This window comes from Sordaria macrospora, chromosome 2 (genome assembly GCF_033870435.1).
Source record: "Sordaria macrospora chromosome 2, complete sequence".
NCBI classification, from domain to species: Eukaryota; Fungi; Ascomycota; class Sordariomycetes; order Sordariales; family Sordariaceae; genus Sordaria; species Sordaria macrospora.
The window spans coordinates 6142790-6168555 of record NC_089372.1 but is presented as its reverse complement, the minus strand read 5'-3'; the positions used below and the strand labels follow the sequence as shown (position 1 = coordinate 6168555).

The window sequence follows — 25766 nt, the reverse complement described above, 5'->3', positions numbered from 1 at the left end:
GGAAAGGCTGAGGTCGCCTCCTGCAGCCGGCATACGCAGGGTTGAAGAGGCAGCTGGAGCGGAGATGGTGGTTTATTTGGCCTTGGTCTTGGCCTTGCCTTTGTCTCCACGGCGGGTGATGATGGTGTTGAAGGAGGCGGTTTGACCATAAGGGAGGCGAGCGTCTTTCCAACACCTACAGTCCACTGGCTTTCACAGCTTGGCTGATACTTGCTTTGATGGAGTAGTAAATTGGTGATGAGGTGTTGAGAGAAGACTGAGAACATGATATCGAGGAATTATCCATCAACTCGGCTTTGTTCTCACCAAGGACTCCCATTGCCGGCACACAGAAGATGGATACCTCATCTTCACCCACTTCATGATATCACGTTGAATGACAGGGAAGGCGCGCAGAGCATCTGGCAAGAGAGTGGTTCTCGATCTCATCATTCCATCCAAAGTCCTTTCAGTCTTGATCAATATCACATCGGGATTGTATCATCTTTCATCGCAAACATCACGATATGTCAAAGGGAAAGTTCACGCGTCAGGTTCAGGTCTTGTCAGATCATCAAAGGCATTTCAATTCATTGTCATTGTTAACCCCTGGTCGGCCCAACCAGCCCGGATCCCCCACCCCCTCCCCCTGGAGGCCCCCCCGAATCCCACCCGGGCCTAAAAAGACCCTGCGTAGATCCGGACATCCTCCAGGGTGCATGCCCCGCAGATTTTGCCGCTCTTGGTGGCCTTGGTGATGGTCTTGCCCGCGCCGGGGCAGTTGCCTGGGCAGCGCTTGATGCTGCTGTTGCTGCTGCTGCTGCTGGTGCCGGTGCCGCCGCCGCCGCTGCCGCCGCCGCCACCCTCACACGGAATGGTGGTGGTGGTGGTGGTGGTGGTGGTCGTGTTGGACATGGGGGAGCTGCATTTTTTGCAGAGGTGGGTGGTTAGGACGGTCTGGGTGCACATCCTGGCGGCGTCCTCTCTTGGGGTCGAGGGCAGCGGGCGACGGGGCTTGGGTTGGGTATAAGGTGCGGAGAGAAAGCAACGGCGGGCGTGAGGCACTAGAAATGCAAGCAGGGAGTTAGCGACGTGGTTTCGAGGAAAGTGAAACGTGTGAGAAGGCGTCATGGGGAAGTGTGAAGGCAGGGAGAAGACGACGATATGCGTACCTTCTTGTGTTTGGACTCGCGGCGCAGTCGCTGGTGCTCTGGTCTCGATCAAGATCAAGAGACTGTCATGTTGTTAGAAAAGCCTTTCCGAAAGTCTGGCAGGAAGTTTCCTGAAGGAAACAAGAACCAGAAACTGGAGGAAGAGTGAAAGGGAGTGGTGCTCACTTTGTGGACGAGAGTCTTTGCTGTCGCTGCTGCTGCTGCTGCTGATGTTCTGGTACGGTCGAACTTGGCTGCAAGGGTGAAGAAGAAGAGGAGGAGAGGAAAGAAACGAGACGAGGAGGAAGAGGGTCTTTTATCTTTCTCGTGGCGGGACGGGCAAGTGCTCGAGCAAATCTATTGTGATCAGGAATACAATGGAATCCATGGGTCAACCTGCAGAGAAAATTGCGGGTGTTTCATCCCAACTCGGCAGACCGGTCACGCATGCAAATTTCGAAGGAAAGAACGCTCTGGAGGAAGGTACGATATCTGCTCACGGACAGTCTGCTCCAGACACTTCGAGCTTTTGGTGACAGGAACCGCAGTTGTCGAGCCCACACTTGTTGGAAACACTGGATCAACCGGCTACCAAGGCGATCTTCGGGACCGAAGCACTTGGGATGATTCTTTCAAAGCTGTCAAGCGTTCAGACAGAATCTCATCCTGTTACTGTGTGGATGTTGTTACCTGGCTCTGTCTTGGGACCGACGGGGACTGTTCTAACGACGAGGATTTGGCAGAACCGCCGGAAGAAGGACGAGCTTGACCAAAGGAATGCCTTCCTTGAGAACAGGGACGTGACCTTCGATCGGTTGCATGCGGAGATTACTGCTGTGAAGAAGGGCGGGAAGGAGTTTGGCAGTGACCGAAAACTCCTCCGTCACCGGCGTCGTCTGATGAAGAGTAGATCATCTGAGAAAGATCTAGACGTGCAGCCTTCACCCCGGGGGAAGGCACGTTGCAAACGGCTGTCGCTTGGATGGTACATGAGGGGCAAGACAACCACCGTCGATCGATCTCGATGACACCACCACCAAGCAGGTATCGATGGCTGTGAAAGGGAAGGAGCGTGAAAGACTCATCGCAAAGGCGACAGAATGGCAAGAGGTACACAGATCAGACTCGACGAGTTTGCTGCCGTTGTTGGCAACAGAATGATGCCATATGTAGAACCGCCCAAGACTGCTTCTCCAGGCAAGATGGTATACCAGAGGCCGCAGTATCATGTCATGGACGTGGATTCATGTTCGACGCCAATTGAAAGACTATATAGGTATAGCCAACGCTACAAAGCTTATCAGAAGGGAGGGTCGCTGACTGGAGGCACGAGTTGAGCAACGGAGTCCTTGTAGAGTGTACTTGGTGACTTGGGGCACCTTCCTGGCAACAGAATCGAAGATTTGCGTGGAGCCGGCCTTTCCCAACTTGACCAAGGAAAAAGATCGACCACCTTGATGACCACAGTTGAGCCGCGCCCCACAGGGAGCAAGAGTTCTCCCACTGCCCAAGACAGAAGGGACGAGCTGTTCCTGAAATTGCCAGACGTCAGATGAGTCGCCTGGACCATCGGACCATCGAACACAGGCGGCCATCCGAGCAATGGCAAGAGAAGACGAGGCAGGTACAATGATTAGTGTGGGATGAATCCAACGGATCCTCTTTGTGTGTGTGAAATGCATGTCACTGATGTTGACCTTGCCGTGGGGCGGTCAATGTGAGAGAATGTTAAGGCAGAACAAGGCTACAATCACCAGTCGGCATTCTCTGGGGCACGATCTTGAACCTCCAGGAGGACCACCAGTAGTGCAAGTTGCGAGAGAAGACAAGGAGCAAGTCAAAGGATCCAATGGAGGATTGGTTGGTCTGGTGAAAGGAAGAAGGGTGTGCTTGCAAAGCCGCGTCGGACGGGGACAACCGGCGGTAAAAACTGAATGGGGCGCGCCTTCCGCACGCAACAGTACACCGGTCAGCTCCAACTCAGATTTGTCTTGTGCAATCTGGTGGCCCAGGTTAGCCCTCGCCCACAGGAGTGACAGAAATCACTATCACCAACACCAGCAATGGCCCAACAATCATGATTCAGAGGTTTACCAGACAAATCTACACACCATCTCGCTACTCCATCTCCCGCGATTACAGTAAGGAAATGCGTCGGTGGTCTTGAACCTGCGCAAGCGCTGATCTCCAAACTCCCAATCCATACTACCTCCAAGCCGAACATCGCCAGCTCCAATCTCCTCCCACAGGCAGACCATATCTTCCCCGTTGCCAAGTACTGGCCGCAGCCTTCTACTGCCTCCCACCCTCCCCCCGGTATTGTCAAGGCGCCCGGTCGCCGTTACTCGATCAGTCAGCAAAGTTCTTCGACCCGAAGAACGAGACTGCGGCGAAGCTCCGCGAGCAGGTCGTTATCGACACACTCGATGAGCTCCTGAACTACCTCCTGCACCAGGGCAGATCCGTGGGCATTCTTGATGCCCGGCCTCCAACAGCAACATTCACCAGAGAAAGCTGATTGTCAAGGACATTCAACAAAGGGAGCCCAAGTAAGTAACTGTGCTCGGATTGCCCAAGATCTGCCAATCGACACTGTTGGAAACCTTTTCCCGCTGCTCCAACTTGCCCTGAACTAGAAAAACCACATGGCGAGGCTAGATTGACCAGCCTCCAAAGCGGGTTGAAGCCTTAGTGACAGGACCAAGACAATGAAACCGAGCTAACTTCTTCCTCGACGGAAAGTCATCGTGTCTTCCCAGGAGACGCAAAGCAGGAAGTTCAGGCGGCAACCCTCAACCTCGGACTCCTGCTCTGCCTCCTCAGCGATCCTCCTACTCCACCAATCCTGCCCAAGTTCCGCGACACCACACAAGCTCGATAGTTCTCACAGCCATCGTTGACTCCTGGAAGATCCTGGGGGCCGTTGCCATACGTGTACGGCGGGGGGCTCAGCCGTCCAGAATGTGGGATAATCTGGCTGGCGGCGGTATTGTCAACTTCAACGCTGTATTCAACCGTGTACATAATGCTGCTGTTGCCGCTGCGGACACCTTGGTTCCCAGTTGTGTCTTCGAAAAGGCCGTGGTTGGGTTGTTCTGTGTCGGAAAGTTTCTCTTGGGAAGTGTCCGAGTGGCGAGCCTCTGTAGAGCGAGAATATCGAGAGTTGATACCCAGAGCAACCGTACTCGAACCTGAACTTCCGAACTTTCCACTGACGCCACTGGACGGCCGCCTCTTGCCGAACCTCTTCCTCCCAAGGCCTACAACGCTAACCACCATCTGCCTCAGGGTCGGCATACAGGCGCAGAAGATACTCGACGCCGCTTCCAGAGTAGACCACCGATCGATGTCGAACAATGCTTGCGTCGGGTTTGGCGTTTCCGTGAAAACAGTCAGATAACGCAGTCGGATGCAACTGAAGATCGTGACCCTGTCCACTTCTATGTCAGCAAAGAGCATCGTACATGGCGATGACAGCCAAAGCAAGGGGAAAAGAAGTTGAGAGCAACCCACAGCATTCCGATGCCAAACATCCCCGCCACGCCCATCTTCTTCCACACTCCCATCCTCAATCCCCTAATACACCACAGCGGAATAGCCAACATCCAGACATCAATAGCAATACTAATCGCCGCCGCAGCAACATGGAAATCCTTCCTATTAATGCACTTCCCCGGTCCATGTCTCCTTCCACGTCCTCCCCCATCTTCTATCCATCCTTCCCAAGTCGCATCTCCCCCCGGTATCCCCTCCCGATAATCCCACCCCTCAAACCACCACCTCACGGGACTACACTGCAAGACTCCCGCCACCGCACTTCCCAGCCCAAACAAGACACAAGTCAAAATGGTAGCCCATACCGCCATTCTTACTTCCTTTCCGGGGAATATCCGGAGGTAAAATAACAGGAATACCACTTTTGTCAGGGCAACTTGTAAAAAGTAGATAATACCCATTACGTACCCGTACCGCACCGCCTTGGCGATATTTTCAACCGGCAGCGTCCATGCATCCTTTCCCACGCCAAGCGGGTGAAGAGCGAGGATGGCTAGTAGGAGATTGGGTAGGCCGAGAGCGGTTATGGAGATGAGGGCGTAGTCATCTGCGTGTAGACGTTGGGATACATGTATGGAGAGGTATTGAGAAGGTGGGCGGGAAAACCAGGAACTGTGCACGTGGGAGGGAATGTGGTTGGTGGTTGGTTGGGACTGGGAGCTCGAGGTATGGGGGATGAAGATTTTGTATAAGGTTCGGAGGGTGGTGAGGAGGAGGGTGGCGATTAGGAGGGCGAGGTTTTCGTTGAAGAGGGAGGAGGAGCGGTCAAGGGTTGGGAGGCTGCAGTTGAGGGTTGTGATGTTTTGTGTTGCTTTGTGAGGTGGTTGTTAGCTCTTGAAGGTTTAGGATGAGGGAGCACAAGGGGCATGGTAGGTGAAGGTGAAGGTGAAGCTGAAGCTGAAGGGCCTACTTACCAAGGGTCTGTCGGATGGAACATGATTGCGAGAGACAGTGGCTTAAGGACGAGGAGCAGGTGTGGTTTGCGTGGTTCGAACAGAGGCATGCCCAGTCATTGTTGGAATCGGGACAGGGGTCCTGGAAAATGTAGTCTTGGATGCAGTTTTGCTTGTAGGTTTGGTCTCAGCGTTTTATGATTTGCTTCAGATGATTTTAGAGATACATACAGCACAGCTCGGATAGGCTGCGAGGACGGAGGTCTCATTCCTCGTCTGAACAGCAGTTGCTCGGCATAGGACGATGCCGGAAAAGAAGAGGACGCTCGATAGCCGCATCGTATCATCTCTCACAAACGTTTTGTTGAGATTTGCAACAACGGAAAGTCCCAAGCCATCTTGAATATCACAGCGGACTGTCCGATAAATAACCAAAAGTCACAACCGCTTCTCGATAAAGCTCTAACTGCCAGGCAGCCTTGTGCCACTGGAGGAGTGGTAGAGCAGTGCACCTTATAGGAATCCCAAGAGCGGCGTATAAATCATGTATGACCAACTCCGCGTCTGACCGAAAAATGCACTTATAAGGCACAGAAGGAAGATGAGGGGGGATGACTGGATATATACTCAGCACACACAAAGAAGTGTGGATGTCCGTCTCAAGTATATAGTCTCGGGCACTTGACCTCGGTGGGTACCTACAACCAGCAGATACCTTATCCACCGCCGCTAGCACGAGGCGCGACGTGATATGAGAATGCCCGGAGGCCGGAGCAAGCATTTATTGGCGATGGGCAAGAAATCACAAGGGGCATGGAGTAAAGGCACAGCCGAACACAAGGTCAAAGGAGGCATGTCGTTCCATTCTTGGCTGATTAACCTCCGTAGGTTCCGCGACATGCAAAGGAACATGACCGTTGAGCATCGAACCAACGTAACCCATGGTTGGTACCTTGCAAAAGATGCCTTAGGGCAGTCAAGAAAATGCCTTTGGCGTATATGCTCTGCGGCAGACGTTGTAGTGAAGGTCCCAAATTGGTGTACATCAGATGAAGGATCAGGTACCTCTAGTGGTGCAAAGGCCGCAACGACAGCAAAGGTTGAAAGACGGCCGCTCAACAACCGACAAATGTCAAGATCAATGATGAAAGAGACACATTAGCCAGGTTTTGAATTGACATTGCTACCTAACGATCAGAATCCCGGAACAACGGGCTGGGGCAGCGCGGGATGTGCCTGGCGATCTTCAGCCGCGTGGTACCAGCGGTACACAAAGTCCCACCGGAGTGACAGGACAAAGTGGCTTTTGTACCAGGACTGTTATCCGTTTGGGGTAATTGTCGGCGGCTGACAAAGGTTCCGTAACACGTCTTGTCATGGTCCAATGGAGGAATGGAGAAGGATGTGCTGTGCCGTTCGGATGCTTCTTGGTCGTCATCGATGCTTCTCTCGGCAAACGACTCTCGATTTCGACGTAGTTTGCGGAAGTTCAGGTGCGGGCGGAACAGCTGCTCCGTGCACGGGCCAATATATCTGTTAATGGCCTGAAGCCGCAGAGCCCTAAAACGATTGACCGAAAGGGGTTTGGCTACCACTGTGGGGGGCTGGTTGGCAGGGCCAAATGCTCCGCTATGACTTCATCGGATTTGATGCGATGGTGAGGTGGCTGATCTCGATCCAACTCGACTGCACAACGTCCAAAACGTCAAAGGCCATCTTTGACGCGTTGGGGAAAGGTGTGAGGGCAGCATTTGGCATCATGCAATTCCGGACATCACTTTGAGGCTCTTGATACAGAAAAGGGAACCCCACGTTCGTATCGGAAAGTCCAGCATGTTCAGTTTTCACTTTTATGTTCTTCCGCTTTCCACTTTCCCCCCCCTCTCTCTCTCTCCCTTGACCTTCGATTTTCCGGCTTGATCATTGACTCATCCGTGCACGCTGATGAGGGTTCCGCTTTTTTCACAGTTCTGATTTCGGCGCAAGTCTTCCATTCCATGTTTGATCGCCTCTCTTGTATCTCGATCGCCAGCCCGGTTTGTTTCCGAACACATCGCACAGACGTACGGCGAACTCTCCTTTCATCTGCAATCTCTGAAATGGCCAAGTGGGAATAACGGCATTTCTTTGCTTTTTATGCTTCTGTTTCCCTTGCTTCCTCTCATGACTCAAACGGTTCATCCGTGCTTATGCAGCCACTTACAAGGAGGAATGAAGATATAAACAAAACGGATTATTTATACGGTTCACACTAGCAGCCCCCTAACCTCCTTCTTTTGTCCCCTTTTGCCTCTTTGCTCATACCAAACAGGAGCATGGGCCAATCTTCCGGCGCCTGAGACACGAAGAGTCAGTTCCCGCATATGACCACGCTGCTGGCAATTCCTGTCATTCCTCTGTGACTTCGGCCTGTTTGGCGGTGAAGTGCTGCTTCGCCTCACGATTTCTGATAAGAGATGGGCTACGGCTAAACCCGAGCATTCGGATCGACATGCTATGACGCTTTGGCCTTCCGTCACCTCCCCGTCCCTTCTGCGACCTTAGTAGATAGATATATTCCTCTCGAGCACCTCCCTGCAAACAGGCCATCTTCAAACACTTACCCTTCATACATCTTGTCCAGCAATTTTTTTTTACACATAAACAACCACTTTCATCCAAAGCAGTCATTGACAACCTGCTTCCCCCGAGGCAGTACCTAGGTTTATGAACATTGCCAGCAGCATCCAATCAGGACTTCCGATTATCAAAGCGACATCACACCTACAAAGCTCCCTTACAGGCGGCCTTGTACACATCACGCGGTCACTGCATCCTGCCGTGCTTACAACAAACAGTACCTGCACAACCCGACGCAGGTCAACCACACCCATCATCGCCATGGCTCCCCGTAAAGCCAAAGCGGCGTCCTTGGACACGCAACAGGGCGAAAGTTCCACCTTCAGCTCAACCCTGGACTCGGGCGCACCGTCACCCGCACGCAATCTTCGGCGGTCAGGTCGTAATCTTCTGCAGCCCACCAGCGAAAGGAACCGGAACATTGCAAGACGCAATGAAGTATTTGGGCGCATGAAGGGTACAGATGACGCCGGCCAAGGACTGCCGAACGACAAGGAACAAGAGGACGGTGTGAAGCTCGCCATAGAAGGTCTAGCTAGGATGGAAAGACGACTACAGCGGGCGACCAAGAGGCAGAAGAAGCAACTCGAAGAGGATGGCATCCCCGTGCCCTCAGCTGTCAGCCGCCCAAATGCGCCCTACCATCCCAGACCCATCAACGATGCGAAGCGCGAGGTCCACAAACCGATGCTCAAAGCCCATTTGAACGACGACGAGGGCGAGACTAAAGTCGGCGTCGGTGGTCCTCAGAAGCTGGAGACGGTCGCGACCAAAATTGTCGAACCAGATGAGTCGCTGGACGCGCCCGAACGAGGCGCTGCCCGGGCACCGCCTGTCAACAGCAGCTACCTGCCATTACCATGGAAGGGTCGGCTTGGATATGTTAGTACATCGTCGCAGACCGAGTGATAATATCTGACAGAATACAGGCGTGTCTCAACACCTACTTGCGCAGCGCAAAGCCCCCCATCTTCTGCTCCAGGACCTGCCGCATGGCATCCATCATCGACCATAGATATCCACTTCAATACGAGGAAGAGCCGGAGCATCACTTGAAGAACAAGCCCGACAAGTCCAAGAAACCACGGCATGAACTAGGACACAAGTTTGTCCAGGAGCTCGGCCTGGCCAACGCCCGCGACATTGTCAAGATTCTACGTTGGAACGACAAGTACAACATCAAGTTGTTTCGACTCAGCTCCGAGATGTTCCCGTTTGCCAGTCATCCAGAGCATGGATACAAACTGGCGCCTTTCGCATCCGAGGTGCTTGCTGAAGCAGGAAAGGTAGCAGCTGAGCTTGGTCACCGGCTGACCACTCACCCAGGACAGGTAAGCTTTTCGCGTTGCTCCCTTTTTGTCTCGCATTCCCTAACCAATTTTCTAGTTCACCCAACTCGGCTCTCCCCGCAAAGAAGTCGTTGATTCCGCCATTCGAGACCTCGAATACCACGACGAGCTGCTCTCCCTCCTCAAGCTGCCCAAGCAACAAAACCGCGACGCAGTAATGATCATTCACATGGGCGGCCAGTTCGGCGACAAAGCCGCCACGCTGGAGCGCTTCAAGAAGAATTACGCCCGCCTCTCGCAATCCTGCAAGAACCGCCTCGTCCTCGAAAACGACGATGTAGGCTGGACCGTCCACGACCTCTTGCCTGTTTGCGAAGAGCTCAACATCCCCTTGGTGCTCGACTACCACCACCACAACATTTGCTTCGACCCCGCCCACTGCCGCGAAGGAACCCTCGACATTTCGGAACCCAAGCTGCAAGAGCGCATCGCCAACACCTGGAAGCGCAAGGGCATCAAGCAGAAGATGCACTACTCCGAACCCTGCGACGGTGCCATCACCCCGCGCGACCGCCGCAAGCATCGTCCGCGCGTGGCAACTCTGCCTCCCTGTCCACCAGACATGGACCTAATGATCGAAGCCAAGGACAAGGAACAAGCCGTCTTCGAGCTCATGCGCACCTTCAAGCTTCCCGGCTTCGAAAAGATCAACGACATAGTCCCTTACATCCGCGAAGACGAGAACCGTGCTGCTCCGCCTCCGAAAGGACCAAAGAAGAAGAAGTCAAGCAGTCAGAAGAGGAAGAGAGCGCCGGATGAAGAAGCGATCGAACTTGACGAGGTCGGCGCGGGGGCAGATGATGTGTACGATGCGCCCGAGGCACCGAAGGAGGTCCCGGAGGAGGAGAGGGCGATGGGGGGTCCGCTGAATCGGGTTTATTGGCCGCTTGGGTGTGAGGAGTGGTTGAAGCCCAAGAAGAGGGAAATTAAGAAGGGGAGGGTGTCGGAGGAGGGAGAGGATGCTATTGATATGGAGGATGATGATTGATTGTGTGTGTGAAGGGGATGGGGATGAGATGGGCATGCATGTTGAGAATCATATTAAGTTCATGTTACGACTGCGAGATCATGACTTTGTTTGTGAGGTTGATGATGGAGGTGCCCGGTTAAAGTACAAGGTTAACAACCAGCTCTTGAGAGGGTTGAGGCTCAACCTTGACCACGGGCAACCTTAAGAACGTCGTTGTAAATAGGATTCATTTCTAACTGAAGATGGATATGTTGATTGCATGACTGCAGTTGCATACCTTTAGAGGCACCTCCCTTTGTACATCATGATAGATCTGAGCGTTCTTTGAAGTTTGGTAGAAAATGTTCACGAGATATAAATCACAGAACGCTGGCTCTTTACAAGCAACCATAAGCCCATCCTCAACGTTCAATCTGATCTTCTACAACCATACCTCTAGGTATGGAGTTTTGCATATCTGGAACGACACTATATCCGTTGGGTAAGGTAAAGTCGCCAGCACCAACTCTACCAAATCAACGCTTCCCAGATCTACCAAACCACTGGCTCGAAAAACCGGAGGTCCCTCCGTCAAACCAATATCCCAAAATCGTGCATTCGCTCGATTATACCCGATCTGGCATTGGCACTTGGCAGTTCATGCTGGTTTCCCGTTCTCACGATGTGGGGCAAGCCGGCAAAGTGGGAAAGTTGGGCAAGGTACACTACAGTAGTAGGAAAGGTGGGACAAACAGTCGGGGCGAGTGGGTGATGTGGGTAGGGGATTCGGGGAGCTTTGACTTTTGCGATAAAGCTTGCGAAGCTCTTCGGTTACGACTTTCGAGTTGGGTTGGGGCTGTTTTGCGTCGGCCATTTTCACGTGCATCAAGCTTGCGTCCTGTTTGGACTTTTGACGGTTCCAACGCGTCGTCATCGCAAAATGACGATGATTCACACTAGGATTCACGATCCTATCGAGATACGGTGGCGGTGCTCGTGTATAGGTTATGCAAGGACCAGACTTTTTTGCCCGCTACAATATGCAAGAAATTGTCAGGATGCAGAAGCAAAAGAAGCGGAAAAATTGTACACCTTTGCCGGGATTAGAAAGGTTAAATCTCGTGAACTTCCTCGTAGTGCAGATTGGTGGCGAGAAGCAGAGTCCTACAGAAGAGTAGCACTTACTCTAGTGACAAATTCTAGTTTTCTGTAGGCCCCAAGTCTCCCGCTAACGCTTCTGATCCCGGTAGAGGTGTAAAGAAGTTGGTGAAATCTGGGAAGAGTTGTATCCCTCTTGGCGAGATGGTGTCTTGGCACCAAAAAGTCTGGTTGTTAGAGGGGGCGCGAGGGGCATCGTGAGTGCTTGGCAACTGGCAACTGGCGAGTGACGCGAGTCGGTTCGGAGGGGGCTCCGAAGGGATGACTTGCATTCTTCTGATCTTCTGTTCCAGTCTTGATTATGTCTGTTTGGTGGTATCGTGCAATACTAATATACACATTTGGACTTTGGAATTGGAAGCATCAGAAAGAGTTCCAGAGTGAATTTGAACGGAGCAAGGAGTCGGCGATAGCAGTCCAGTTCTACGTAGACGTCATTCTCAAACTCCGTTTATCGTACCCGAAATGTCCTCATCCATATCGGCTTCACGGTCTCGACCCTTCGATCTTTCGACCCTTCGATCTTTCGACCCTTCGATCTTTCGACCCTTCGATCTTTCGACCCTTCGATCTTTCGACCCTTTGACTGACCGACGTTGTCAGCGCCGCCCGCTGGTTCATGTCGGTGCAACGGTGCAACGGCCCAACGGAAGTTGCCGAGCCCATACCTAGCCCGCAGTCCGTAATTGCGGGGGCGAAGAGGGCCAGGCGGAGTGGGTTATGTGGAGCCAGATACGGAGCCCGGGCCGGCCAAATCTAAAATTGGCGGGCCTGGTCCGCGTGGATTTTTTTGCTGCGGGTGCTCGAGCGGAATTTGCTCCTTGCGGAACTTGCTTGATGCGGGTTGGGACCGCCGGTGACACCGCAAGACAGTGAGAGGGATTTGCGGGCCTTGCTGCCCGACCTTGCTGACGAGCCTGGTGGACGAAGTACATAGACGGACGTTAAAAGGTACATGCACTGAATGACTGCGAAGTGCAAGATGTCAACGGTATTTGCGGGAATCTCGGTAATATTTCTTGTCATGGACTCGCCTGAAAGTTACGAACAGAACTTTTCGTTCTTTCTGGGATTCACGTTATGTACAGACGAAGCTAAAAGTGCTCGTCAAGGACCAGACAAGTAACGAACGAACGAATGAGCACAAAGGGACGCTGCTCCAAAGAAACCGGTCTAGAGAAGCGATATGGAATTAGCGAGGCCCTGAGGGTCACGGGGAGGGAGAAAAAAAAAAAAGAGAAAGAAATTGACTCGGACTCTGCATGTGCAGTAGGTTGCTCGCTTGCGACTGATAGCTTGGACGCTGGCTGGGTTGAGGGGTTGAGAGATTGAGAGGATCGATGCAGCTTGTGAGGCTCAACAATAACATGATCCTCCGCGGAGGAAGAAAAAGTCTAAGGTCAAGTGACGTGAAGAGGAGAAAAAAAAAAGAGGAGATGAAAAAAAAACCCAGCTGCTCCCGGCCAATGTCATGATCGAAACTCGGGCGGTCAGGCCCAACGGAGACGGATGGGCAAATGAACTGGCGAATTTGTTGGATTAGCTAACATATATTGAATTTTAGGTAAGATACTCTTGTACGGCCAAGGAAATCGTGAATGTCGAACGTGGTGGATGATGCATTGTTTCCAAGTTGAATGTGTGTGGTGGAAGACATCGTGATATCGAGTTGCGATTGATGTTCTCGTGACATCGAAAGATCAGCCAAGACACGACACCAGCGACAGTTGCCAGTCAGTCAAACAGCCAAACAGAAATTCCAGAAAAAAAAAAAGAAATGTGATGGGAAAGGGCTTCTATATCGAGTTTTTGACATTTCTGTAATTTCTCAATGACAAGCTGAAGCCAAGCCCGCCAAGCATTTCCCACATCTCCCTTGAAGGAGTCCTTCTCAGGCATGTTCCAAGGCTTCTAAGGCACTTCCTAAGGCTTCCAAGGCTTCTAGACTTGACTAGACAATCATCAATGAGGCGCAAGCTGCCAGTTAAGTTGTGATATGCAACGTTTCATGTTGGGTTCTCAGGTAATGGTAATGGTTTAGGTAAGATTATAGGCTGGCAGAGATGTTGAAGCCAAGGCTTTTTCATCCGACATCACCAAGCTGGACTGCTGGAGGTGTGTACCTACACCAAAGATTTTTGACGGTCCAGACCCAGCTGTCAAAGCACCTCAGAAATATCATGATTGACGCAGGATACGGCGGCTCACAGGTCCGGAAGCAAGTCATATATCTTACCTAATACTCACAGAACATCCCAAAAAACTTCAATCTGCCTCATGACTCGCCATGACAGCCAAGAGCTGAGAATGACAGGTCTCGACCTCGGCCTGCACATATGAAGCAATCTGAGAAAAGGGCTCGAGCAATCCCGGACCCCAAAGCCAGCGTTTCCGGCCCCGCGTCCCGGCCGGAGATTGGACTTTTCTTAGCTTGATATCCAATTCATTAGAGATCCATTGGTGATGTTTCTTTTCCGCGGCCGCCGGTCATGGCGGCGACGGCTGAGGCGGCTGATGATGGAAATGAGTAGCAATGACCAATGTCCGCACTCCGCTGCTGCTGCTGCTGCTCAGCAAGCATCACGTAAGATTTTTGTAAACGGGTAATAAATGCCTGGTGGACAATGGTGGATGATGGTGGACAATGAAGCGGGAGATTGAAGGAGGACCGGCGCTGGACTAGCAGGTCGATTAGGCGAAGGCCGGCGTCTTCGGGATACGATGCTTCTGTTCGGATACGCTGCTGCTGTTCCGCTGGCGCCGTCTCTACGTCCTCATCTGGTCGCCTATGTGATGTGGTCGCCGTCCATCGGCTTCGTGGTCACCGACCGACCGACTAGGTAGGTAGCATCTCGTGTCCGGCTCCGCGAAGGAAGACAAAGGGAAAGCTTCTTTCAGCTTAACGGGCTCGCTCGGACGCAAGGACGGCAGTGGACGGCTGTTTGAGAACGGACGTAACGGGTAGGGCTAATTTTCCGGATCACTGGATCAGCGTCCGTGTGTGATCTTCAGGGGAATCCGTTCCCGTTCATTTCGATCTCTTGTTTGAGGCCTCCACACTCCCACGTGTTTCTCTTGCTGAAAAACAAAAGACAGCACATGCGCAGCACGTGTGTAGCCGCCGTTTATCATGCAGATAATCGTTTCATTCCCGTTAATTCTCGATTCGAAACAGCGGGTTTGATGGGTGATCTTTGTTGATCTCTTTCGAGGGAGGCGGGCGGCTCGGTGGGTTTTGGATGATGTGCAAAGCGGAAATGTGTGCCATGAAAGCTGAAACGCCTGATTTCGAGATGCCAAGCTCTTTTTCCCTGGGGTGGGCAGTGTTCTGGACTTTTGGGCCTGGCTTTGAGTGGTGGTGGGTCCGCATGGTTCTTTTACCCAACGACCGGGTTGTCATGATTGTTTTTGCTCGGTCACCGGATACGGCAGAAAGATGACAAGTCTGCCCTTTCATGCAAAGCATCATGAACTCCCATCGAGGTGTTAGACTGGACTGAATCTTCCATAAGCCCCAGTGAAAACCTGAAACGGTAGATGATCGGTGATCGCCCTCGCAGATTTGTTTATTTCCCGAATGAACGCCCAATTCCGTTGATTTAACTTCCAAGTTCGCGGCTCGTGTCTGAGCGGTCGACTGTCATGTTCTTATCGGAAGGGACGGTTCTTCCCGCGCTGGCCTCTATTGTTCTGGCCGCTTGCTTCCTGGGTCTTGCCTGGCTAAGCGTCAGTTGTATCGTAATGCAGACGCGTACATAATTACAGTATTGATCAGGTCGGTCGGGGCATTCGGGGTCCCTGAAAGTGCTTACACGACCGGATCCTCTTATATAAGCTTGCTTACCTAAGTAGATACGCTAAAACAAACCTCACACCGTAAAAGAAATTCGCATCTAACCTACGCCCCTTAACTCACATTTCTTTTCTTTATAGAGAAATAATAAGCTACTCACTTGAATTATTCTATAAAAAAATTAATTAACTATTTATTGGAATTTTCCTATGGGAAAATAATATATTTAAATTCGTCTCATTTAAACATCTTCTATAACCCAAGCGCTACTAATAGTGGTAATTAAACAACCGTACTCAGTACTTCATTACTATATATATACCCCTAAATTATTCTTCACATATCTTTAATTGATCACTGATATGTTTTTAATATATTCTAAGACGGCTTTTAAACAAAACTTTCAAACTATTTTATATATTTTCCGAAATATCCGACCACAATACTAAAACCGGCTCCTCTATTATAATTATTATATTTATGTAAATCTAATAAAAGAAACTAGCATTGATTGAATTATCAATAATAAATATATTGGTACTAGTAAATAATCAAGCTGCTGAATTTAATATATTAAATAAATTGAAGAATGTAACCTCTCCTCATATACTAATACTCACCAACTTTGTAATAAGTAAACTAACTTACCATTATAATACTATTAGAAAAATCCAATTGTACTAATATAAATATATTTTAATTCATCTCCTAAAGTCGATGATATAACTTCAACCCTTAGTTTATTTAGCGTCCTAATCCTATTGATATCGGAATTCCTAGATTGCTGGTATTGTTAGCTATACCCTGTATTATAATTTAGACTAGTCATGACAGCCCAGATTAGTGTGACAGGCTAGGGTGCATATGCTCAGACGGCCAAACCTACAAAAGATAGGACGATGTTCTGCTTGCAAGGCAGAACTCGGAATGCACACTATATAGCCAATGTCAACCTGTGACACTACCTCCCCTTAAAGCGAAGTTATCTTTCAATAATCTTTAAGATAAGGCCTCGGCCCCGGCCCCATTTCCGAGGGCGACAATGTCGCGGAGGATTTATCGCAATACGACAGCTTATATAGCACTACCTGAAAATGCAACTTCCCGCTAAGTTGGACATTTTCCAATGGGCCGATACGTGGCATTTCGGTACTCTTCGATTTGCATATATGGTCCTCAATTGTCATTGCATTCTTAGGAGCTGTGCTCGACTAAGTGCCGACAAGAGTATCCCAAAATCGCCCTCGAAATTGCCACGGTCGGGAATCGAACCCACCGTTTTAAGCAGAACATACTGTCACAGGCTGGGGTGCATATGCCCAGACGGCCAAACCTACAAAAGATAGGACGATGTTTTGCTTGTAAGGCAGAACTTGGAATGCACACTATATAGCCAATGTCAACCTGTGACAATTAGCTGGGTTGCCATAGAGGCTCTGGTGCCTGCCTAGCTGTTGCCCTACGCTCGAGCTACCTAGCTCGCTACGCTGCATATCTACTGCATGCAGACGGCTAGCTGGAACTCAGGCCTTTCTTCTGAGAGAATCTCTCTTTTACTTTTTATTTACACACAATATGACCTCACTCTCGTGACCTCTTGTATTAAGTGTAAATCCCACGATTCTCGTATTGCCCATACTTTAAATTCGTAAATATAATTCACTATACTATTACAATTCTTAAATACTTGAAATGTACTAATAATGGTATTACTTATACTATGGATATCAAAAATTGAATTGAAATTCAATTTATAACCCCATAACAGAAAGTATAAAACGTCCTCACAATATAATAATTGTTTTAACACCGTTTCTAACATATTATACTTTATATCACAAATTCAATACTATATTACAGAAAAATACTAAAAACAACTATAACATCGAATTTGTTAATGATATCATACACTCCTATATCAACTTTAATTGTAATAAAGCTTGGCATTATAGATATTTAAACTTATAAACCTTACAGACCTACAAATAAGGTTTTGTTTGCTGCAATGCCCTAACTGGCCTATAATAATAGAACCAGTATAACAATGCTACAGTAAACTATGCACTTGTAGCAGAGCGGAGCGGAAGCGGTAGGAAGTACGACAGCAGTGCTGAAGGAAGCAGCGTAGTAGCAAAGACAATAGAAGGATGTTGTAAAAGAGGTCTTAAAGAGAACTCTGCTCTCATGACAGAAGAGTACAGTGGACTCTGCACTGTGAGAAACAACTATTATAATAAACTCTGCACTATAGAAGTAGACTGTATTGTATTTCTTTGATTGTTTGCTTGCTTGCTTAAGGAGTGACTAACTAAAGAAGAGAAGGGGTCTTTATATACACAAACGTTAAATATCTAGAACCTTCCAGAGTGTAGAAGCTTCTGTAAATTGATAGGAGTGCTTGTAGAAGCACTATACCATAAAAGGAATGAACTGAATCCATAAGCTTCTGGTACATTTCATGATGACAAATTAGTCTAGAAGAAACGCTGAACAAGTTAGAGAATCCCAGAATACAGTAGCAAAACCTCTGTATTCTAGTTGTGATGGCAGCCTTGCAGTTGTGCCTCTCGACTGCCATCACAACTATAGAAGACCACTTGAGCAACCGAATTGCCAGCTTCGGTTACTTGTATCCTTTTGGAACATAGCTTAGTAATGTAGTGGTCCGCCAGCGCCATGACAATACTTTTACTTACTTCAATTCAATTATTGTAAATGATATTCCACTAATAGTATCCTAATAATTAAGCGTAAGCAATTTAATACTGTAAGAGTGTATAATGAAACGTGTGACAATATATATTTTGATTAATTGTATGTGAAGTTATGATCTAGAAAGAATCTAAAAAGGAAGGCTCGTTTGTAGCCGTCAACCATATGCAGCCGATCCTTATCTAATCTACAGGACTCGTCCGAGTGAGTGGATGTGGCCTGTGGTCGTGGTTCAGTTAATTAGCTAAACTATGTCCATAGCGCCAAGGCGCGCTAGGTTACGTACGCATGTCAGTCTTTCTGACATCTGACACTAACGATACTGTTCCGGTATCACAATTATAAAGCTTTAAAACTGCGAACTTTATAAAACAGCCAAGGTATTAAATAAATTTATATAATATATATTCTAAGTAAATGTTTGTATAATATTTTGAATGAATCAATCATAGTTATTATATTGAATATTTATTAAATTTTTATAAAAAGGTACAAGCTATCAATCCTACTTCTTTAAATATTAAACTTCTTTAAATGTTAAACTTCTTAAATATTAAAATACGAAGTGTACTTCCGAATTTACACACTTCTTTACAAGTGTTCCGGACTATATCTATTGATATTAAGTACTAATTAAATTAATAATTAAACTATTCAAAATATTCTACATTAAATCCAGTAGATATTAAATTTTATATAGAAGTAAAACTTTAAATATTACAAAAGTCAATATACAGTAAGTAAATTCTTGTATTTATCAATATTGAATTATTCATAATGAATATTGTTAACGTGTAGCTAATACTGCGCCTTGTAACTGCCTTGTACTACCTTGTAGTATAGAAGACTGATTGAACTATTCCTTCTACGAAATCAGTCAACTCAGGCCCCACGGAGCGTGCTAGAATATAGAGGTTTTGCTATTGTATTTGAGAATTCTCTAACTTGTTCAGCATTTCTTCTAGACTAATTTGTCATTATAGAATGCACCAGAAGCTCATATATTTAGTTCATTCCTTTCATAGTATAGTGCTCCTACAAGCACTTCTTTAACTTATAGAAGCTTCTAGATACTTAACGTTTGTGTATATAAAGACATCTTCTCTTCTTTAGTTAGTCACTCCTTAAGCAAGCTAGCAAGCACAATCCGAGCAATATAATATAGTCTACTCTTATAGTGCAGAGTTCAGTATAATAGTTATTTTCCACAATGCTAACCCTACTGTACTCTTCTGTCTTAAGAGCAGAGTTCTCTCTAAGACCTCTTTTACAACATCTTTCTATTGTATTTGCAACTACGCTGCTTTCTTCAGTACTGCTGTCGTACTTTCTACCGCTTCCGCTCCGCTCTGCTACAAGTGCATAGTTTACTATAGTATCTCTATACTGGTGCTATTATTATAGGCTAGTTAGGGCATTGCAGCAAATATCTTCTTTTATTTATCTTAAGCTTAGTAAAAATAGGCACTTTATTTAGTAAAAATTGCGATTGATATGTAAATAAATTTATTGATACCGAATTTACAGCGTACAGTTGTTTTAATTCTTTATATAATTTAAGTTTTAGGTTAGATAATATAAAAGAAATTCAAAGGTTGATTAAAAGCAATTTATATAAATATATTCTAAGAATTTTCCGAAACTAGTTTAAGAGTATTTTATACTTATCCCAAAAAATGTTTTAAAGATATTCAAATAAAAATTGCCAAAAAATACAATAAGTATTTAAAGAATAATTAAAAACAACCGCCCAGATAGTATTCGTTCAGTTAATCTCCTATTTTATTATAGCAAAATGCATAATTATTATAATTCAAAATATATTCCAAAAATATTCTAAAACCAGTTTTAGTAAAACTAGAAAGAAACTAAAGAAACTTTACTTATATAGCAAAACTTTTTTTTTTTCCATAATGAAATTTATTATTTTTTCTCTACAGTAAGACCTATCATTTTTATTTCACGGAAAACAATACAAAGTTAAAAGTATCATCACTGATAAGCAGAATAATAAAGATTTAATTCTGCCAAATTATTACGTAGTTCTTATAGTATTTTATACTATTCAAAATTCTAATCTGAGATTTATTAAAGTAACTCCGTACGAATAGATATTGTAATAACTATATCAAATTCTTACTTTTATAAGTTGGATCAATTTTGTATGCAAATGCACGAACTATAAGGTTAGCAAGCTTGTGTAATAGGATCGGGTTGTTAACTACTCGGGTCCCTGGCCGGGGGTCCGGTTACTGGGTCACGGGGGTAAACTAGAGGTAAAAAAGAGAGATCCACCCGTGGTCCTTCAAACATGTGTAATTTGACGACACACGGATTGGGTGAAATTGAAATTGACTTTGTTGTCTTCACCGTTCAGGCAACGAAGCATTTTTGTGCACAGCTGGTTGGTGCTTTTCTTCTTTTTTTTTTTTTTTCTTTTTCCGCCCGGTGCCTTCCGTGAAGCAATCGAAAAGGGGAGGGATTGACTGTTACTTGGGATGAACCCTTCAGGTGTTGGGCATCAAAAACCACCGGGATCCCATACCACCGCCCAGGACCGCCGACAGAATCGGTGATGGGATTTTGCGAATCGAGATTATGAAATCTGTCATTCAACAGCAACAGCAATGTTTCAGCGAGAATTTCAGCTCCTTGGGTAATGGTTCTTATGGGGTGGTCAGGTCATTAAAAACGCGTGAATCGTGCAGCTCGTGCAGCAGCGCAGTGCAAGTTGAACCCGGCCATGGTCCGGATGGTGGGTGGTGGTGGCTGATGGAGCAAATCAAGGAACTTTGATCAGGCCGGGAAGATCAAAAAAAGCTTGTGAGCGGTTTGTCGTTCTTTGACTGAGTTGGGGTCCAGTCTGGACTTTTGGGGGCCGAATGGTGGGGTAGGCAATCAGAGCTCTTGACTGTTGTGGTGTTCTGGCCAAAAACATCGACAAAACATCCATGATGTTGATGCGGTGTTTGCGACGACAGCGGGCAGGGAAAGGTGGGTGTGCCGGTAAATGAGTGCATCGTCGAATTTCAGCTCAATGATGCGGACGATAGCATCGCGGGGAACCGTTAGAGTTTCATAGATTACGTTGTTAATAAAGCGGTGATGAGGGCTGGAAGAGGCTGATGATGACCTTGCATTAAACTCAGAAGTCGTCACGTCCGTCAGCAGCGTCGTGATAGCAACATCTGCCGGATGAACTACTACGACCGATGATGTCGTCGTCCTTCCGCTACTGTCGGGTATAGGTTGGACAGGTCGGAGAGGTCTCTGTGAGGCACCAGTCGAGCCAGTTGAGAATTACCGCTAGGGAAAACGGTGTCGACATCCATCCATCGTCAGTGACCAATCCCGCCCTCTATCCATCCATCCAGGGACGAGATATCAGACCGGGGGTAAAGCTGTGGCCAAGCCAAGGGGACAAAGATCACGATCTACGTTAACAGAATTTACTCGAATTTGCCAATGAAATCGTTATTTCAACATTTCCGGTTGCTGACCACGAAGTCACGGTGACAAGCCTCGGCAAAGGGCCAAGATGAACAGGACGAACACGGACAGAGTGGATGCCCGCAATCCACGGCCACAACGGTATCCCGGGGAGGTTTCATGGAGCTAGGCGTTTAGTTTCGCTGCCCTCGTCATTGTGTGAACAAAGGCCGCCGTCTCACTCGCTACATACATACCGTAACCTCTAGCCGTATTGTGCCAGATGTGTTGCAATAGGTAGATCTTTGAATGGCAAGCTAGGCTCCATCAAATCCTGTTTCACGGCTCCAGCTTGTTTCAGCCCAAATATGCAATGGACTGCAATCAACCCCTCTGCTTGGCGCCAAAAGCAAATGGACATGAGGTGGGATGAGATGAGGGGGATATCAAGGGAAGCCGGGAGAGGACTAGTTCGGGGTCTGGAGATGAAGCTATCCGGAATGAAGCATTTTCAGGTGTCTTCGGGTTGGCTTGCAGATTGGGGGCAGCATTACACATCGAGTGTTCGGATCACAGCATCGGTCTTGAAATCATTGGTGAGGAAATAAGGTATCCTTGCTGAATCGGTATTGTTTTGGGCATCCATCAGACAGGCATGTCGATTGTGCCTGTGCCTCGTAGGTTGGTGAGACAGAGAGATATCATTGATGTTGATGTGTTGATGCTGTGTGCAATTGTTGAAAGTGGTGATGATGCTCACTACAAAAAATAATGCGCATGTACAGTAAAGCTAACAAACCCCTTCATAAAAACTACCCAAATCTGCTAGCAGTACTGTCCTCGGAAATGCTCTCGTGTGTCTGCAGCACGACGTGGCCGGACTCATATGGGCCTGGACCGGGGGTTGGCGGGGAGGGTGGATGAGTGGATAAAGCCCATCGCTCTGCCACGCAGGTGCAGAGGACAGGCCCATAAAACGCGTGGGGCCAGCCACTAACACGGCGTACCGGCCTGGAACGGACTGGTACTGGTCCCGTAACTGCAATTTTGCACCACACCAGCGACGGGCAAGAGCAATTTTTGTTTGGACTGCCAGCCAAGAAGCGTGTACAGGCACACTCTCGAAGCCCCTCGTGAAGTTCCCCTCCGGTCCCCTTGTTGACCAGCTTTGCTGCCGCATGACGTAGATCATCGACCCTGCCGACCATAACCACCCATACTTGGCTTGGCCGGCCAGGGAAAAGAAAAGAAAAAAGCCCCAATCAAGGGGAACAAGGATCAACGGGGCTTGCAGCGGCCATTACTTCATCATGAGAAGCCATAAGTGCCAATTTTGGGTCCATCCGGTGGCATCCTGGGCCATGTCGACATCAGCGTTGCAGCAGGAAGCACGGCGACCATTCAGGAGTCATCTTGATGAGGACCCGGAGGGAGTCATGGAGTGGGACACAGCACAAGAAAGAGACTTCAGGGCCCAGCCGACCAGGGCATGGGCATGGGCATGAACATGGACGAGAGAATGACATGGGCAAGCCCGATGCGCCCGGCGAGATATATTTCTGATCCAAGTACCCTATACGATCCTGTCATCAGCTCAGCCCTCTGGAAATTTCCTTATCTACCACCACCTTGCCCGTTTGTTGCCAGACGACTGACCACAATAGCATGGGACAATAACACAACACCACTCAACCTATACACACCGACATGTGGATGACCCGATCCGTCCATCGTATTGATGAGCTGAGCAGAGAGAAAAAGGGGAATAATACAAGCAGTTGGGTGCCTTTTGCATCTTCAGATTAAACCCCTAGTCGAACCGACTTTGACACGGTCACGCATTTGCAACTCTTGGCGGCTCTTTGCTGCAGCAACCTTTTACACATCCGAATCTCCAATCTTAAAAGACCCGACTCGAAACGCACACAAGGACAAACTGGGAAGGGAACAGAAGAACGGGAGAAGGAGCGAATCTTCTATATATCCGTCGAGCCCTGACCATTTCAAACCCGAACCGCAAACCACAAACCACTACCACCATCGGGGACCTCCGACGAGAGTGATCACTGGGTTGTGTTTCTTACCCGACACACTTGCAAACGGCCACACACACGCACACTCCGGTACCTGCCACTTCAGACATTTCAACACCCCGGCCGGCCGAACACCACTGCCTGGCTGCGCCTGCTCGCCTCTCGCAAGACCATCAACGCACAGGAGGAGTCTTTCGAATCGAGACAGACCAATTTCCTGCGTCTGCGTGCTAGCTGACAAACGGCTGAATCCCGCATCCTTCTCTCACCGGTCGAACTTCATTCTCTTCTTGCGCTCGCTTGCGACGGATTCAACCGAATCTTCCTCAATCAAGCAAGGAAGAAGGTTCCATTTCTCTTGCCACTGACAATTCAAGTCGATGTAAGTTTGACAATCTCCTTTACTTTTGGCCCTGAGTTCGAATTCGAGGTTGTCGAAATCGAAGCTCGAAAGGTTGGTGCGAAACCCGCAGAAACAAATTGCTAACAGCGATCCCCCAGATCCTCACCAAACTGCTACCCAAGAAGCAGCTGATCAGCAATCGCTAAACTTCAGCCAAGCAACAAACCCAACCAATCAAGACCGGCGCAGCTACCATTCGCTCTTCAACCATCACCACTTCACCTTCGTTCAAAGTCAACCCGACAACCAAAACAGCCAAGATGTGCGGCACCAAGATCTCGTACGCGTGCTCGACCACGCTCATCTCGCAGTCGACAACGTGCTCATGCGCCAAGGTGGTCGCCTGTGGCAAGAGCACACTCTACTGCGGCACCTGCAGCCATCCTCGTTGCAAAGAGCTCCGAGGCGAGAGTACGGTGGCAGTATAGCATTACCAGCCACCAGTCTCCAGTCCTCAGGACTCGGCTCGTCATCAACATCAAGCGGAACTTCTGGCCGGTCCCAGCAGCAATTCGCAAGAGGGCAAGCTACCTACCTCTACAGACGAGCGCGAGGGCGAAAAAGCTAGAAGCAAGCAAACAAGCGTGAAGGAGGAGAACCAGAAGCCAACCTAACCAAAGAGGAGGGAGACGGTGGAATAAACAGGCGAAATGTGTAGGATTTACAAGAAGCATACTTGACAAGCAGTTGCACTATCAACGCACTGCACAGAGGTTAACGACGCCAGGAAGGAGGCACAAAGCCCGCCGGCTCGAAACAAGACCAATATTTTGGCGATGGATGGACATAAACTGGACGGATGGACTGGGGAACGGACGGACGGACGGATGATACCTCGGGCGCATGGGCATACATTTGTTTTCGGCATTTTGCAATTTGCGATGCCATCATTTCCGTTTTTTCCACTTCAAACCATGTACAAAATGGCATTATTCCCATTCACTTCTTTCTATTGCATCTGCATCTGCATCATCATCATACTTACACGCGGTGACTAGGCGGCATTCATGTTAGAGGTAATGTCGCTAGCACCGCTATTTTCATAATCACATCATATCATGGCCAACATCATCATCATCATCATTTTCATCTCTCGGTTCAGGTCGTTATTCATCCCTGTGGCTCGCCGCTGCAGTCTGGTCACTGGGTCGGTTGCTCGGTTGGAAGAACGGAGGGTTGGGAAGGCGGAACGGATAGGCGCATCATGGGAAAGCTGGGTGACTGGGTGACTGGGCCGGCTGGGCTGGTTTCGGCGGTGGTCAACGGGAATTGCACATTGGGACCGGTTGGGTTTTCGTTATTGGTTTCGGATGCCTTGGAGAAGCATACATAAACGGGAAAATGGGATCTGAGTAGACAAAGTCCTACATGTACCAGAGCAGGTGACCAAGACTCCTTCCCAGATGGACAAAAGAGAAGAAGAACGGTGGAGGATGGACACCAAATATCTATGTATGAATATCATACTCCGTTCAAGGCAATTCTGACAAAAGTACATCCATCAACTCTTCAACTCAACATCTTTGTGAAATATCGCAATGTCTTCCCTACTTCAGTCATGTCTGACCGCAAGGTGGAACAACTGCCCACTTCAAACCAGCCAGCCGGTAAACAGCATCCATGCCCGCCATGCTTTTCCCGCCGAGTCTGCCTTCTGTTCCTGACACAACCCAAGAAAGTCCATGATCACCCAATCTACATGGATCGCCAACATGGATGTCGCCTGGCCGTAACCATGTACAC

The 25766-nt window shown here is 48.4% G+C and overlaps 6 protein-coding genes across 6 annotated transcripts; 4 read left to right on the top strand and 2 right to left on the bottom strand.

Annotated features, from left to right (window-relative positions):
* Positions 1 to 657: 657 nt before the first annotated feature.
* Positions 658 to 948, bottom strand: SMAC4_07946 (uncharacterized protein; the record flags this gene model as incomplete). Its single annotated transcript, XM_003346250.1, has 1 exon — positions 658 to 948. One exon carries the CDS (start codon positions 946 to 948, stop codon positions 658 to 660), a length of 291 nt encoding a protein of 96 aa, XP_003346298.1.
* Positions 949 to 1507: 559 nt separating this feature from the next.
* SMAC4_13351 (uncharacterized protein) lies at positions 1508 to 1666 on the top strand (the record flags this gene model as incomplete). Its single annotated transcript, XM_066091386.1, has 1 exon — positions 1508 to 1666. The coding sequence occupies one exon, from the start codon at positions 1508 to 1510 to the stop codon at positions 1664 to 1666; it is 159 nt and encodes a 52-aa protein (XP_065946317.1).
* Positions 1667 to 3908: 2242 nt separating this feature from the next.
* SMAC4_07945 (uncharacterized protein) lies at positions 3909 to 4801 on the bottom strand (the record flags this gene model as incomplete). Its single annotated transcript, XM_066090716.1, has 2 exons — positions 4644 to 4801; positions 3909 to 4560 (listed from the first exon to the last, which is right to left on the bottom strand). The coding sequence occupies exons 1-2, from the start codon at positions 4733 to 4735 to the stop codon at positions 3909 to 3911; spliced, it is 744 nt and encodes a 247-aa protein (XP_065946316.1). The 5' UTR covers positions 4736 to 4801.
* A 3285-nt stretch (positions 4802 to 8086) lies between these two features.
* Positions 8087 to 10551, top strand: SMAC4_07944 (uncharacterized protein). The gene is made up of 3 exons (XM_003346248.2): positions 8087 to 9079; positions 9127 to 9528; positions 9584 to 10551. Exons 1-3 carry the CDS (start codon positions 8285 to 8287, stop codon positions 10532 to 10534), a joined length of 2148 nt encoding a protein of 715 aa, XP_003346296.2. The 5' UTR covers positions 8087 to 8284; the 3' UTR covers positions 10535 to 10551.
* A 12743-nt stretch (positions 10552 to 23294) lies between these two features.
* On the top strand, positions 23295 to 23393 carry SMAC4_13350 (uncharacterized protein; the record flags this gene model as incomplete). Its single annotated transcript, XM_066091385.1, has 1 exon — positions 23295 to 23393. The coding sequence occupies one exon, from the start codon at positions 23295 to 23297 to the stop codon at positions 23391 to 23393; it is 99 nt and encodes a 32-aa protein (XP_065946315.1).
* Positions 23394 to 24283: 890 nt separating this feature from the next.
* On the top strand, positions 24284 to 24451 carry SMAC4_12913 (uncharacterized protein; the record flags this gene model as incomplete). The annotated part of the gene is made up of 1 exon (XM_066091152.1): positions 24284 to 24451. The coding sequence occupies one exon, from the start codon at positions 24284 to 24286 to the stop codon at positions 24449 to 24451; it is 168 nt and encodes a 55-aa protein (XP_065946314.1).
* Positions 24452 to 25766: the final 1315 nt, after the last annotated feature.

Bases quoted from the DNA above. Each gene is read 5' to 3' on its own strand.
- SMAC4_07944 (XM_003346248.2), top strand. From the start codon at position 8,285: ATGAACATTGCCAGCAGCATCCAATCAGGACTTCCGATTATCAAAGCG. The intron at 9,080-9,126 runs GTTAGTACATCG...GACAGAATACAG, and splicing joins GGAAGGGTCGGCTTGGATAT to GCGTGTCTCAACACCTACTT. The intron at 9,529-9,583 runs GTAAGCTTTTCG...CCAATTTTCTAG, and splicing joins TGACCACTCACCCAGGACAG to TTCACCCAACTCGGCTCTCC.